General features: G+C 40.0%; 1 protein-coding gene across 21 annotated transcripts in view; it reads right to left on the minus strand.

The window, feature by feature from the left end:
• The window catches only part of WDSUB1 (WD repeat, sterile alpha motif and U-box domain containing 1), a 33,786-nt gene extending 18,284 nt beyond the window's left edge, over positions 1-15,502 (minus strand). For 2 of the 21 annotated variants that reach the window (XM_075512346.1, XM_075512333.1), the window contains exons 1-5: positions 14,696-15,103; positions 10,575-10,980; positions 7,112-7,296; positions 2,667-2,759; positions 1,777-1,870 (exon numbers count right to left, since the gene is read on the minus strand). In XM_075512346.1, coding sequence (XP_075368461.1) covers positions 1,777-1,870; positions 2,667-2,759; positions 7,112-7,296; positions 10,575-10,972 — 770 coding nt within the window. In that variant the 5' untranslated portion in view covers positions 10,973-10,980; positions 14,696-15,103. The other 19 variants (XM_075512335.1, XM_075512334.1, XM_075512342.1 and 16 more) reach the window with 19 other exon arrangements.
• Positions 15,503-16,261: the final 759 nt, after the last annotated feature.

Raw genomic sequence — 16,261 nt, forward strand, 5'->3', positions numbered from 1 at the left:
TCATTTGTAAAGCAAGCTAGAGGAAGTAGCACAATGCAATACATAAAATATAGCAGTGCAATGCAATCAATACATAAAATATTTCATGAAATACCAATTGCATAGTTATTTACCATGACAGCAGTGTTTCCTGAAAGACTTTATGGGATAGACATTTCACTTATGACAATGTAAGTGAAAACAATAATCCATATGTCTAATGGAAAATAAAATAACTCTAGATCGCAAACATTTCTAATGATCTTCAAATACTGAAAAAGACTCCCTTAAAAAGAATACAAAGAAAAATGTCAAGGCAAGCTATTGTCTCCTGGGGTTTGTATAGTTTTAAGTTTATTTGCTGGCTATTGCAGTCTTTTTTTTTTCCTTTGCAAGACATCAGGTTTTCCATTTCAGTTTAGAAAATCTTCATAAAAAAGACAATTAAAATTTAGAGTTTAATCATTTTATTTGTTATTTCAAGTTGCCACTTAGTTTAGAAGTGATTAAGCACTTTTCATGAGAAGTACAGAATAAAAGCATTCAGTCATTAATATTCATAAAAACATAAATTATTATATCTACCTTATTTACAATTTCCGCTTTCAACAGCTTTATCCCTGAGGAAAGCCACTAGTAACCAGCTGCCAGTTTATCTCTGTGCTGCTGATCACCAACCATTTGAGCCTGACAGTCCCATTTTTCCACACAACTTACTGTCCACCTTTCTGATCTATATCTCCCAAATTTGGCGATAAGACTACATTGGGAGACCATGACAAAAGCCTTGCTAAAGTTGAAATGTAAAACACACGCTGCTCTCCCCTTGTTCACCCAGCCAGCCTTCTCATCACAGAAGGCAGACAGGTTGGTCAGGCTCGGTTTGCCCTTGTTCAATTCCTGCTGCTTTCCCCAAACATGTTGTGCTTGCAAACGGCTTCCAAGCCCACTAGAAGGATTTGCTCCATAACCTTCCCAGAGACTGGAGTTAGGCTAACTGGCCTGTAGTTCCCTGGATCCTCTACCTTGCCCTTCTTGGAGGTTAAGTGTGACATTTGCATCTTTCCAGACATCAGGAATCTTCCCATCACCTCCACCCTCCTGGGTCTTTCAAACATAATAGAGTGACCTTGCAATGACACTGGCAACTCCCTTATCACCCTCTAACAAAGACTAGTAATAATATTAGTCTCTAAATGATGGTTCATTATTAATTTGGGTCTTAACCACTATTCTGTACAGGGCTGACATCAAAAACACAGGTCTACAGTTATCTCAGTCATGCACTTTTTATGGAAAAAAGGCTTATGTTGCCATACTCTGGGTGCGGATCAGTGAGGAAATTTTTAATTTCAACCAAATCTATCAAAGAAAAAAATCTCAAGATATTTAACTTTCTAAAAAGTTCCTGAAAGTGTGTGAATGAGAACGAAATCCTAAATGGTGTCCCAAAAGAGACATAAGATTGCAATGTAGATTTGTATTTTTAATCGATGCTAGAGTATCCATGTGAAAGGCCACATAAATTCCCCAAAGCCAGGAAACCATGAATCTCATTACAATACTCAAGAAAACAGAGCTTGCAGCATTCTAGATTTCAAACTCAATCACCCACAAGACACAGACCAATTGGGAAGACACTTCAATATTGTTCTGGAGGTCACAGAACTATTCCTTAATTATTGGAAATATATTTTGAAATCTCCAACTCTTTTGAACTTTCTGTTTTACAATACTGAAGCGTGAACCTGGACGGCCATCTGCATGAAATTTAAACAAATAAAAGATACTGCTTACCCTGAAACTAACATCTGCCCGTCATAAGAAAATGCACAAGCCAGAACTGGGGCAGAATGTCCATTCAATGTGCATTTATATTTTAATTCAACACCTAAAAATACAAAAAGTAAATTATTACATATGGACATATTTGACAAGGTATAAGACAAGCTGCTTTTAGAAGCATAAAGCAGCACCAAAGATCTGACTCTGTGACATACTGTCTACAAAAAAGGGGATAAAAGATCACAGAGACAACTTAAACATCTCTGCCTCACTTTGTAGTCTTAGCACGTCTAACAGTGTTTTAGATAATTAAATGTGTATTTGTACACACAATATTAATCCTTACAGACTTCTATATAAAAGAGATTACAAAAAAATACCCACTGAAGATGTTTTTGGCCATCTGCCTAGTCTCTACATAGCAATCACACATCTACATGGCAGTTTTAGCAGGAGCCAACACTGTTTTCATTTCTCCAGCTCTTGCGCAAGGGCCAAGATGTACTGGAAGATGAAAGGAAAGGTCTCCCTGGCCTGGTAGATTACCAGGTTTCAACCTATCAAAGGCCACAGTAGAAATGTTACTGGTTACCAAAAGATAAAAATGCTAATTAAAACCAAATGTTTATCATAACATTAAGTTTGAGGGAATTGGGGGAAATTTTTTTGAAATCTTTACTATTACAATTATTGATAAATAGATCACTAAATAAAATCTACAGGGCCCAATGTCACAAAGTGCTGCATGCCTTAGCTGCTCTCCTGCTAAATTCAAAGAAAACTTTCAACTTGTGGTTAGTTTGGCTGTGAATCCACGACAGCAGTATAAATTTGATCTTAGATGTAAATTCTTACTAAAGACTTAAGACATTAGAATATGAAAAAATCATCACTATACACACCTAAGAAATCTGCAAACAAAATAAGCCAGAGTTTGATCTGATTATCTTGACCACAAGAAGCCATCTGGAAGTATCTGAATCCATGTTCACCATCTGATAAAATTCAAATATATTAGTGGGAATCAGAAGCACTGAAAATAACAGCATATCAGTAAACTACATCAGCATTCTTACACTGGAATTTGGTAAATTTCGTTAATCTCAGTACTACTTCTAAAAAGTATTAATTAAAAAATTGCAGAAGTTCTAAAACCATTTAGAAGTAAGAAATACGCATTCCTGTTATACTGTTTCCTCAACAAGTAGATAAAGACCAGAACTGGGCTCATATTTTAAGTTTTCTTGATGGTAAATTTCTTGATTCCTCTATCTACTGATAGAGGACTTAAATATAGTCTTTTAACCTAAATTATATAGTTATATCCATTTCTTCTAGAGTTCAGTAGTTCTCAAACTTAACGACATATGCATGTACAAAATTTTATAATATCTGACAGGCTATTTTCATAATTTTAAATGTTCAGCTCTTCATTTTTATAAACTAAGTTATGTTTCATGACTGCAGTTCAGCCAACCACTCGAGAAATACTGTATTAAAGATGAAATACAACAGTAATAGTTTTATAGCCTTCCCCTCTCTATTCAGTGGATATGAACATTTCTGAATTATCATGTTCCATTCTAAATGTGTTGTTTCAGCCCATTATAAATTTTTTTTAATCTTAAATCCTGTGCCAAATTATTTCTGCTCTTCTACTCCACCGAGCTGGCATACCAGCCTGACACAAGTCACCATAACAATCCTTCAGTGGCATTACCTCTGCCAGTACCAAGTCTTTGAATTCCTACAAGAATCACCAGGATTAAGGCTGGAAATCAGAAAATCACAACAGATGTTTTAAGGGCTCATCCTTCCAGCTCTGTAGTTACCAGAAATGTCAAAATATTTACTGTAAAGTGTCTAACAAAATAACCCCAGAGATTTTATCTCCATTTTTCCACCACATAAAGTATATTTTAATTTCATATGGTTATCATGATAAAATCCTAGTATACATAGATCTGTCTGTTCACACGTTACCAGCCCTTAGGACTGGTAACATGTTGTTACCAGCCCTTAGGACTAGTAACGTGTTGTTACCAGCGGCAGATCTTAGGACTTACCTCAAATCTGTTAAAGCATCGAAGTGCATCATTTTTGCTAGGATTTTACAGTGTAAGATTTGGGTCTTACGGAGATGAGTAGCATGCATTAGCTATCATGTCGTAAAAACACAGTTCTTTGTAACTAAGAACATGTTGCTTGGAAACTTGGTCTGGATGAGAATTCTGTCATGATGCACAGACTTTAACAGTATTTTACAAGTTACCAACTTGTTAATGGGGTATTACAGTCTTGTACACGCAGAGCTCTTTGGGATAAGTTGGAGGAAGACTATACTGTCTTCCACTGAGGTTCACTAGAAAATTTTAGCAAGATCTGCCAATTTTTTAACAGTATCACTAGGTAATTTCACTGAAGTTTACTTATTCAGGAGGAGGGCAGCACTGAAACTTTGCAGTCAGATGGGAAAGCCCACACAGCATTAAAACTGCTCTAGATCTGATGAGCTTCTATGCAACTGTGACTGAATCCACCTTAAAGGTAGGAGAATCATCTGTTACAAATAGTCTAAAGTACAAAGAACCAATCAGAAACTCCGCTTCTAATTTTGCTCTGAATTAAGCAGGTAAAGAGAGTCTCAATCTAAAACCATCTTTAATTGTATTGGATAAGCACTACTTGTAAGGATTTTGTAATGTGTTCAATCTGCCAATAATCCCAGAAGCTTCAATCCTTGGTGATTAAACAGCAACATACAAAAAGGAAAAATGTTGACTTTCCGTAGCATATGGCTTAAATAAAATTAAGAATGATCATAGATCAGCTAAAAAAATCCACAGTGTAGGAAATACTTGCCTATACTTGCTTGCTTGCCTATTTCTCTCCATCTTAGCAGAAGGCTGAAGGGCTGGTAACATACTTTTTTAAACCAAGAGAATAATCTCAACAGGAAATGGAGCGGTGGAAATTACACTCTGATCTGTTTCAGCTTCAACTTGTTCCTTTGCCCTCAGGTGCAACTCTTAGTTCATAATGGAATTTTTTGGGTAGTATTTTCACCAAGAAAGATCTGTCCCCTTCCTTAATCCCCTTCCTATTGTGACAGATTAATTCAATGCTGTCCCTACACCTTTCAGTGGACACACCTTTGATTGATTTGGTATTGTCAGTCACTAATTCTCCATACTGAAGCATATGCTCACATCCTACCTCCTCAGCTTTCTCCTGCTTCTGTCCTGCTTTTCTCCCTGCTGCTTCTCCTGCTTTCTTTCTGTTCTGTACCACCTTCTTAGACAAGCTGGTACACAGACAGCAGTACTTATTGCTGTGTTTAGCACTGAAAGATGCAAGTGCTGCTCAGTTATAATTTTTGGTACCTTTGAAAGAGGAGCTCATGTGTACTCTGAAAACAGAAGCCTACATATCTTTATGGAGACCACTCTGTCTCCATAGTAGATCTGGAAAGCACAAAAGTATACCTACAAGGTTGTTAAGACAAGTTACAGCATTACTTCCTAAATCTGACAATGAGGCTTCTGCCCAATTTCCCAACCTCTATCAAAAGCAGATGATGTGATTTGCTAACTCTTTATTAAACACTTTTACCTGACAAAAATTTATACAAATTAACCTTTCAGCTTTTCAGGCTCTTATACATATTTCAGAATTTCCAGTATTTAGTTGTTCAGCTATGACACTTCCCTACACTGCAATTAACTTCTACCAGGATATTTCAAATAGAAGTTCTTGTCTGTGCAAATGTTTCTTCCCACTATACAAGCTATGTAAGCTTAGACATGCAACTCTTCAGTATTCCCACACAATTATACAAAAAGTCCGTGTTGCAACATAATTGTACTGGTTTTGGCTGGGATAGTAGCTCCTATGGTACTATGTTTGGATAGTGACCAAAAGAGCGTTGATAACCCTGGGATGTGTTAGTTACTGCGGAGCAGCACTTGCACAGCCTCAAGGCCTCTTCTGCTCCTCACCCCACCCCACCAGCGAGCAGGCTGAGGGGGCACATGGGGGGGCACAAGGAGCTAGGAGGGGACACGGCTGGGACAGCTGACCCCAACCAACCAAAGGGTTATCCCGTACCATATGGCATCATGCTCAGCAATAAAAGCTGGAGGAAGAAGGGAGGACATTTGGAGTTACAGCAACATGTGATGGAGCCCTGCTTTACGGGAGATGGCTGAACACCTGCCTGCTGATGGGAAGCAGTGAATGAATTCCTTCTTTTGCTTTGCGTGCACGTGCAGCTTTTGCTTTCTCTGTTAAACTGTCTTTATCTTAACCCATGAGTTTTTGCCCTTTTGCCCTTCGATTCTCTCCCCCTCCCACTGGGAGAGACTGAGTGAGCGGCTGCATGGAGCTGAGCTGCGCGCCAGGGTTAAACCACAACAATAATTTTAAAAGCCTGTACACACAAATGCAAAGCTTTCCCTGAGATAGCTGGAAGTTTAGATATGCAATTTCCAGTATACATGTTTTTGCATATAGAGAAATCTAGGTTCTAATTATTTTAGCTCCAGAAAGCCTTACAAATGTGAAATGAATGAAAACTCAACATAATATGCAATGCAGCCCTGAGAAAGGCCTACACTATGCATGCCTTATGTTTTTGATCTCTATACCCAAATATATAAAAGAATATCAGATTTCATTCTCAAAAGAAAAAACTAAGTTCTTGCCCATCACAACTGTGAAGAAGCACATAATGACAACATTGAAATGCAACTTATACAGTGAGGTCAGCTAAAACAGCTGTAAGACATTTGAACAGTACCATATCTTAGTGGGACACATGAGATTCTGGGCTCATTGCTCCCCCAAATTCCTCCAACTGAGAAAGTCAGGTGCAGGAAAACAGTCTATATTCACACCCCACAGCTCAAGCATTCAGCTTATTAGGTTTACAGTTCTCTGCATTGCTTTAATCCAGTCCTGTTCCTTGGGGAACCAAGGTATGAGAGAGTAAAGTGGCAATGGTAATGAAGCACTGCATCTTCTAACACCTTTGTTAACCCCTGGAGATAGGCATCGCTTACAGACACTGCCCAAACATTGGCCAAAACCCTGACAGGATAATTAGCTACTGAAAGCTATCGTAAGCATGCTAATCACCTTGTTTGTTGACCTAGTACATTCCTTGTCATCAACCTGACCACAGTTTTTACTTAAGAATATTCATAATATTCTAAAACATCAGCTCTTCCCAATATCATTTGCATCTTGAGCACTGATGACAAAAGGACTATGAAAACAAGAGATAAAGAGAAATAAAACAACTCTTTTTTTTTTCCACGTTCCTCCCCTGACGAGTCAAGTAACTAACCAGAAATTGGCTGTGAAGAAATATCACAGCAGCTAACGCCAAGATCATGTGCTTTTTCATTATACAGGCATCTCATTTTATCATCCCAAATGGTTAAATCACCACACGATGATCCAGTGATAAAGAAATTTCCATTAGGAGAAAATGCACAGGCCACCAAAGAACCGTCTTTAACATTCCCAGATCTGAAAAGCAAGAGTACACCGGATTTAAGTTTAGAATAAATAATGTTCTGAAGAAGTGACCTCTAAAATGTAATCTGATACAATAAGCCAAACTGTTCTAAGTTTTGCACTTTGGAACTTGGTAACAGAAGGGAGAGAAACTCACACCAACTGTGGAAAGAGAGGCAAAATAAGCACAGCTGCAGGAACCAGGACCTACTCTTTGACTGCAGGAGGAGAAAAGTGAGATGGCACCTCAAAGCAATAATTTTAAATGAGTGATAAAATAATTTTCAAACTAAAGACAATCTGCGTGGACTTACCATTTGAAAGGCACAATGCACTCTTAAAATTCTATGGCAGGATAAATTTTAAGTGTCAAAGATAAATACACAACTATCATAACACAGATTTACATGTACACAAACGGGGAGAAAAAAAGATTCCCACAATTTCTCTGTTCTGTTTTTAAAGACAAAACAGAACACCTACTAATCCATATGATAAACTGAGTAGAATACTTTGTGATTTATGATATAGGGTTAATTTTGGACTACACATACACAAGAGAAAGCAATGTGAAAAAAATGATTTCTACATTTTAACTAAGTCAGCCAAAGCACTTTGTAAAACTGATCTTAAAAGAAAATTCCTAGCAGATATGGAAGTGTGGCCAATCCTCGGGAAGGAAGTGGTGTCAACCTAAACGCAACTGAAAATGTCTCACTGCTTTTAATGGACACTAGATCTGGCCCAGCATGCATAGTTGAATCTTTTAAGTGCAGGAAAAAAATCACAGCCATAAGCAACAGTCATACAGCAAGAAATGTCAGTCTTATTTACTCTGTCATTGTATTTTGTAGAACAGTTGCTCATTCTCTTTTGCTGATTGAAGTTTTATTTATGGCCAGAGGTGTCAAACTTAACGCCGCAGAAGACAAGTCAATAAACTTTCCTGAGAGTCTCTCTAATCAGACCCGGGACCTTCAAAAAAGCATTGACTCCCATAATTCTATCATTAAGAATACTATCAAATATGCTACAGTGCTTTCCGTTTTTATACGTACAATTCTTTTTCCTTAGTGAAGCTTTTAAAACTTTCCTTCTTTCACATAAAAAGCTGCAGATTCTGCTCTGAAAACGTAACAGTAAAATAAATAGTACTATACATGTTCAGAGTATGCATTTAAGACTTTCAGGCCAGATACCAGTATCGTAACTACTGAACAGGAAATAGAGAACACTTTAAGAAACACACATAAATTAACTTGCTTTCCTGTTCCTCACATCCATCATAGAGATGATTAAGTAGCCATCTTACTTTACAATTTGAACAGACAGTCAATTACAACAGTTGAGCTGATAAGGAGTAGCTGGATACATTTGTCATAATTACCATCTGTATATTTCGTCAAGTGACATAATAGTGTGGTAAAAGGTGTTCTCTTTTTTAGCATCAACACAATCAACTGTTGCAAAATAAACTGAGGACCACAGACTGACATTAGATGGTTAACTAAAATCCTCTGACAAAATTTTTAAGTACCTTGGTAATTTCTAAGTAATATTGATCTTAGCTTTAAGAAAATGAGACAGGTGCACTTTTCTATCTGCAATTACAAATGACAATGATGATAAAAAAAAATCATCAGCTGAAAATATATATACACACACATCCCAAAATATATACAATTAAAGTTAAGCTGACTACTGTTGGCATGTTAACACTTTGAAATGAACTTTTAAAAGTGAAGGGGACAGGATTGGAATGTTCAAGTTCTTTCTTGTTTCTTTACAATGGGAACACCAAAGTAGAATAATTTCTGCTTAAAACAACAATACACTTTCTACATAGTCATTATACATCCACCATTCAACCTGGAGGAAATTAAGGATGAAGGTCTAAAACACGCATCACTGCATGTATTAATAGCATATACTTGTAAGAAATTACTTTTTAATATTTCTGGGTTTTTCCCTGTCAGTAACAAGTATTCTGAATAAAAAAAAGAACCTCTTCACTAGTAATACCTCAAAATAGATAAGCCCTTAGGCTTCAAAATACTAATTATTGAAATTCCCAATTTTTCTTAAACATAAAACTAAGAAACAATACATAATCAACACCTCCTTATTCTCTGAAAACAAAACAACCATTTCAGTGTTTCTGTATGCATTACAAACAACAAGGTGGCAAAAATCTGTTAGAATTCTGTTTATGGACAGATTTCCAGATTTGCATGATTTCAGGTAATTATAATCAATCATTCTGAAAAATTTTACACTTCCCATCTAAATCACTGCTGTGGAAGGCAAAGGTAGAGAGGCCACAAAAGCAGTAACATGCTTGACAAGGGGATTACCAAAATCAAACAAGTTTGGCTTTCAGAAATGGCTGCTCCTTCATCCTCAGTGAAACATCTCATCAATTTCTTCTCTCAAATTCTTAACTTCTTTCCTAACTTCAGAGAGATGTTTTGTAATTGCTGCTTTAAAACCTAAATAACGTCTTGTCTAAGTACAGATTTTGACAACTGGCCTGAAGACTTTACTGAAATAGAGAGATGTAGAGGAGGACTTTGAAGATCACCCTAAGGTTCATGCCTTTAACTGTGCAACATCACTAAAAACGCTCATCTGCTTTGTTTCAAATGTTTACTGAAAACGCATGTGAAATGTTGACTGCCCTACTTAACTCACTCAGCTCCAATACTCCTTTCTGTCACCATTACGTCTTAAACTGTATGGTTTCACGATATGTCGATAGTTTCCAAACTCTTTGATTGCTGGATTACTATCTAGCTTCTAAGACCTTCCTGGATTCCAGGAAGGCCTTGTAATTAAACACTTAATTAAAAACCAGTATGTATAATGCAATATAAGGCACACAGCACAGTCAGGCTCCACTAACTAACTGTGTATTACATATCATAGTTTGTTGACACACTGTTTAGAAACCAGATGCATGCAGTACCCAATGCATCCTGACTTCATGTTGAATCGACAAAAACACTTCCATGAACTTAAAAAGCCCCAGGATTTACATGAAAGATAACTTCGTAAAAATTAAAGCTTCTTGAGTTTGCGTTGTTTAAGTTTAAAAAAAAAAAAAGAAAGAAAAGACTCGGCACTTCTTCCTCTCCTATTGATAATCTTCTGATCTTCTAAATCCTATTCCTGTTTCTTCGTGATATCAATCAGCGGTGTAAGTCTGCAAGTCTTGTACACAGTACAGCATACTACTTAGATTATGTTCTTGTCATTGTAAATAAGGCTGTCAAAAAATATTTGGCACTCACCTGTACAGTTTCAATGACTGCATGTTCCAAAGAACTACGCTCCCATCCGCTGCCCCTGACACTAGATACGTGGACTCAGGAGAAAATCGGCAGACTCTAACAGGACTGCCGCTGGGCTGCTCTAGTACTGCCAGCATCCGACCATCATGAGTGTCCCAAACCACGGTAGTGCCATCTGTTGAACATGAAGCTAAAACATGTCCTGATGGAGAGAAGCAGCAGCAGTGGACAGCATACGTATGGCCTCTTAAAGGTGAGTACGGAAGCTCAGTAAAGTTGTTCAAAGAATAAACGCGAATTGTTTTGTCCAAGGAACAAGTAGCCAAGCACGATGATGAGAAGGCACAGTAGTTGACATCATCACTATGATCTGCTAAAGTGTGAATTAATGTCGCCATTTTACCTACTTTCAACAAAAATATCTGAAAAGAAGTTTAATAGTTAGACTTCTCTCTCCTGTTTCACAAATGAAACATACTACCTTAAAAAGACACATTCCCCAGGAAAAAAATAATAAATTCATTTGCAGAGGCAGATTTTTCATCTAAGCATTGTTTTATCTGCAACTTAAATCAGAGATTAATCACAGCAATGAGATGAGGGGTTAATGACTTGGTTAGAATTAATGTATCTGAACTTTTAATGTCAACTTGCAATTCTGCAGTACAACATGCAAGATTACATAGTAGCTACTTGCTCTTAGAGCAGTGGCAAAACAAGTTATTCTAGTTATTCAATTCATGCTAAGAAGTTCGCTGCTCAAACTTGTTATTATTTGCATCTACACTAGACACAATGGAGTAAATGGGCACTACAGAAGACAGTCAAAGCACCAGGAATATAGAATCATAGAATTGTTTGGGTTCAAGGGACCTTTAGAGATCACCTAGTTCCAACCCCCCTGCCATGGGCAGGGATGCCTTCCATTACATCAGGTTGGTCAAAGCCCTGTTCAACACTTCCAGGGATGGGGCATCCACAACTTCTCTGTTCCAGTGTCTCACCACCCTCATAGTAAAGAATTTCTTCCTCACACCCAATCCAAACCTACCCTCTTTCAGTTTAAAACCACTGCTCCTTGTCCTGTCACTGCAGGCCCTGGTAAAAAGTGTCTCTCCATTTTTCTTATGATCCCCCTTTATATATTGAAAGGCTGCAACAAGGTCTCCCAGAGTCTTCTCCAGGCTGGACAAACCCAATGCTCTCAGCCTTTCTTCCCAGGAGAGGTGTTCCAGCCCTCTGATCACTGTTGTGGCCCTCCTCTGGACCTGCTCCAACAGGTCCATGTCTTTCTTGTATTGGGGACCCCAGAGCTGGACGCAGTGCTCCACGTGGGGTCTGACGAGAGCCGAGTAGAGGTGGAATACCTCCCTCAAGCTGCTGGCCACGCTTCTTTTGATGCAGCCCAGAATACGACTGGATTTCTGGGCTGCAAGCACACATTGCCGGCTCATACCTCATTTTTCATCCACCAATATTCCCAAGTCCTTCTCTGCAGGGCTGCTCTCCATCCATTCATCCCCCAGCCTGTACTGATACTGGGGATTGCCCCGACCCCGGTGCAGGACCTTGCACTTGGCCTTTTTGAACTTCATGAGTTGGCCCACTCCTCAAGCCTGTCAAGGTCCCTCAGGATGGCATCCCTTCCCTCGGACGAATCAACTGCACCACTCAAGTTGGTGTCACCTGCAAATTTGCTGAGGGTGTACTCAGTGCCACTGCCTATGTCACTGATGACGATATTAAACAGCATTGGTTGAAGTGCGGACCTGTGAGGGACACCACTCGTTACTGGTTTCCATTTGGACATTGAGCTATTGACTGCAACTCTTTGGACATGGTCAGCCAGCCAACTCCTTATCCTTCTAGCAGCCCACCCATCAAACTCATCTGCTTATGCAGCAACCAGTGCAAAAAAGGCAGGCTTTGGAGTATGCGGTGCAAGGGTCAGGAGTAGGAGAGCCTCAGTAGAAATCAGAGGGCCAGTCTAGGGAACAGGGATGGAGCTGCTTTACGAGAACATGAAAAGACTGTTATTCTGGCCTTCACAGCCCCCCACTCCTCTTTTTTCTTGGTGGTAATGAGTAAAAGAGGAAATAAGCAATAATAATTTTTATGCACAGGGAGAAGCAAGGATCCAGAGAGATAAAGAGAGCAGCAGGAGAAAGACACATGCAGGGATGGGAATCTAAACTATTGAGCATGGGGCAGGCGGGAACAGAACTGGTCAGAGTACTGCAGATGCAAAGTACTTGCAAAGACTATAAATATTAGAACAGAAAATAACTGACAGCTGGAGAAAATTTCAGTTAGGTGTGAGCACAGTGCTTTCCTTGTACAGCCAAGAAGCTCTGTCATTTTTATCTTCTGTATTTTCTAACATTTGTGTACTACAGTGCGCAGAAGATGCAACCAGGATGAGCCCCATTGTTTTGAATGCAATACAGAAAAAAGGTAAGTCTTGTACTAACAAACTTACAAAGTTACCTAAAAAGAAGCAAGTGGAGATCATAAAAATTGAATAACTGAGCACAGAATCAAGGGTTGCCTGTTCTGAATGTTTCATAGTAAAATGTAAACATTAAGAGAGTCCTACAGAAGCAAACAGTCAAAGGTACTGTTCACTCCTTATTCACCTTAATTCATTATTATGGGACATGTCCTCAACTCTCCTTTGCTCTAACAGAAAACAATTGTCTGGTATGGACCCAAGAGCAATGCTTCAGCTATACCAAGAGCATACAAAAAAATAATCTTACACTTTTACGTAAACACTTTCAGCAACTATAACCACACGTATTCAGCATTTTTTCTCTTCCCACTTATAACTCCAAAAAAGTATGTTTGCACGTCATCATTGATCCCCCCCCCCCCCAAATTAATCAGGAAGAAGTATCAAAAAGATTCCTGGAAATTATTCTAATCTGGAGCTTGCTGAAATACATTCCAATAAATTATACCTTGCAGTTTGCAGATTCAACAGTTGATACACTCCTTTTAATAATACAGCATTTAGAGCACTTGTTACAGTACAATTGAGTAGACAATTGGAGATATTCTTTAGAATAAAACCAGATTAAACAATAAATTCATATCTGCAGGTCTAACATAGATGAGCACTATGATTTGATGACCAGAGCCCAAGATAAATTTTCCTTTCCAGGCCTGAATACCTTATTCAAACTTCTGCTACCTTTCACAGTTAGGTAGCTACAATAGTGATGGCAAAACATCAGAGTAACACCAATAACAGGCTTGTGTTGCCAATCAGAGATTTGACCCGATTTTCATGTAAATCAAACATCACATACTGAGTAACACATTTAAGTCAAAGTCAAAATGTGAATATTAAGGGGGTGATCAGAATCTGAACCTCTCCAGAAATTGGATTTGCTGCTACATAAAACAACAGAAGAAAAGATGAACTCCATGCACATTTTTCCAGTATTTAAGACTGCTAGGAGCAGTTTAGATTTCAGCATCAGGCAAGCGATTTACACTGCTGATGTCTGGGAAAGCCCCTAAAAGGTACATTCCAACCAGTTCCTCCCCATACTGCAGATCACAGTCAAGCTTCCTGAGAATAAGGAAGCACAGAGCCAAAAGGAAGTGCCTACAACTCTTAAAAGTTGTTTATGGTGAACAAAAACAGCAATGCTATTTCTATTGAGTGAATTTATCTAAAACAGCAGACTATTATTTCAGTGCTTCATTCTGAACAACAATTTCAGAGTTAAGAGGCAACTGCAAACAGGTATGTTTTTATATATATACATACACATATACATTTGTTTTTACATATAAATACATATATGCACATATATGTTCATATAAATATAAATTTATATTTATATGGTGGCCATATATGTATGTGTATAAATGTATGCATGATACACACATATACATGTATACATATAGACACACAGGTATATATAAGGGCAAAATAACTGTCCTCTTCAGGCAGCGCATGGCATGCAAATTTAGTTAAAGATCAGATCTTTGTCCATGCTCTATTTTAGCTTCAGGATTCTCCCAGTTCTACTACTATTCTCTTTAAAACCATTAAATGGATTAAGTAGTGTCAACAACATCTCTTATCTGTGGAGAGAAAATCAATGTACTTCCTTCAACTAGGAGACTGAAGAGTCAGACAAAGCTCGACATCTGGAAAGATGAGGCTGAAAAAAGAACCTTAATCTCGTTGTTATGAGATTTTCAGGAGCTCACTGCAGAAAAGCAAACCTAGAAATGAGTAGTTTCAGGTATCAATAGTTTAAGCTAGCTGAGGAAGCAACAAGAACCTGGAGCATTTGTCGCCAGCGATGTTTAGCACTATAGCGTTACCTTCTCCAGCAATTACAATTTTCTCCTAACCTGTAAGCCACCAGCAGCTGCTCACACATAAAGCTACAGCACTTCTAGCCATTACTGACAACCCCTTTCCCGTTATCATCGCCTACAGTCTATCACCATCTAACGTCACTGCCCCGGAAGCGCAGTCAGGGAAACGGCTCAAGAGAATGCCGGTATCTCACCCCGAACTCTAATGGCGGGTTTCAGGTAAACACTCGGGAAGCGTCGTGCCTCAGCCGCCCGGAGCGGCGCGGAAGGCCACCGCAGCCCTTCCACAACGGCAGCGACAGGTCACGCCCGCCCGCCCAGTGCTGAGGGAACCGGCGCGGAGGGGCCGACCGCAGGAACCCCGGCTCGCCGCCTCTAGACCCGCCGTTCTCGGGCACGGCAGTGCCACGGACACGCCTGGAATCGGACCCCAGCGCCGCCGCCTGCCCCCAGCCCCAGCGGGGCCCTGCGAGCCCTCCTTTAAACCCCCCCCGGCGGGAGGATACGCGCCGCCCTCGCAGGACCCTTCGCCGACTGTCCCGCCGCGGAGCAATCCTGCCGCGCCGCCCCCGCCACGCAGGCCAGCGTCGCTGCGCACGCGCAATGTCTCCCCAGCCTTCCCCCCTGCCTTCTCAGCGTGGTGCAGCCCGAGCTGGCTTCCCCTCCTCTGGGCTGCACCACGGCGCGAAGGCCGAAGGGGGAAGAGGCGTTGCTGCGTTAACCGACGGCTCACTGTCTTCATCATTCCTCTCACTGAAGCAAGGTCGGTGTGGACGTTGCTTTTAGCCCACCGCACCCACAACTCTTGCCCAGACCCTCTGCACTTTTCAGATTTGGTGGCCTGGATCTAGGTAACACCCGCAATCATTTTATCTGCTCGGGTGCATTTTGGCACTGTGTGACACGGCACAGTGGGAGGCAGGCTGAAAGGGGGTGTCAGTACCTGTGATGAGGGCAGCAGGCTGAGAGAAGGGAAATGGGATGGGGGAAGGGAGTTTGTGAAGATCGCCTCGGGGCAGATGAGCTCTGGGATGCTGCTGAGTCTTCAGAACTGATCAACTTTGGACAGTGCCAGTCACTACAGGGCCACATGCTTCAACACTAGGTACGTGGGAAAGAGTGGTGCCATATTTGCCAAGGCTGCAGGACTGCATTCACAGCTGGTGGAACAAAAGATCATGACTGCCTTTCCCTGCACCTCGCTGGCTGCCACCAGGGCACCAGTGTGGCCCTCTGCTTCAGAATAAAAGGCTAGGGCTGACCTTCCAACTGTTGCTCCAACCAGTGAACGATGAGTGAGATTGCAAGTTAATGTGTGAAGTTATCTGCTATTAACAGCTTAATTA

Source organism: Mycteria americana, chromosome 9, assembly GCF_035582795.1.
Source record: "Mycteria americana isolate JAX WOST 10 ecotype Jacksonville Zoo and Gardens chromosome 9, USCA_MyAme_1.0, whole genome shotgun sequence".
NCBI lineage: Eukaryota > Metazoa > Chordata > Aves > Ciconiiformes > Ciconiidae > Mycteria > Mycteria americana.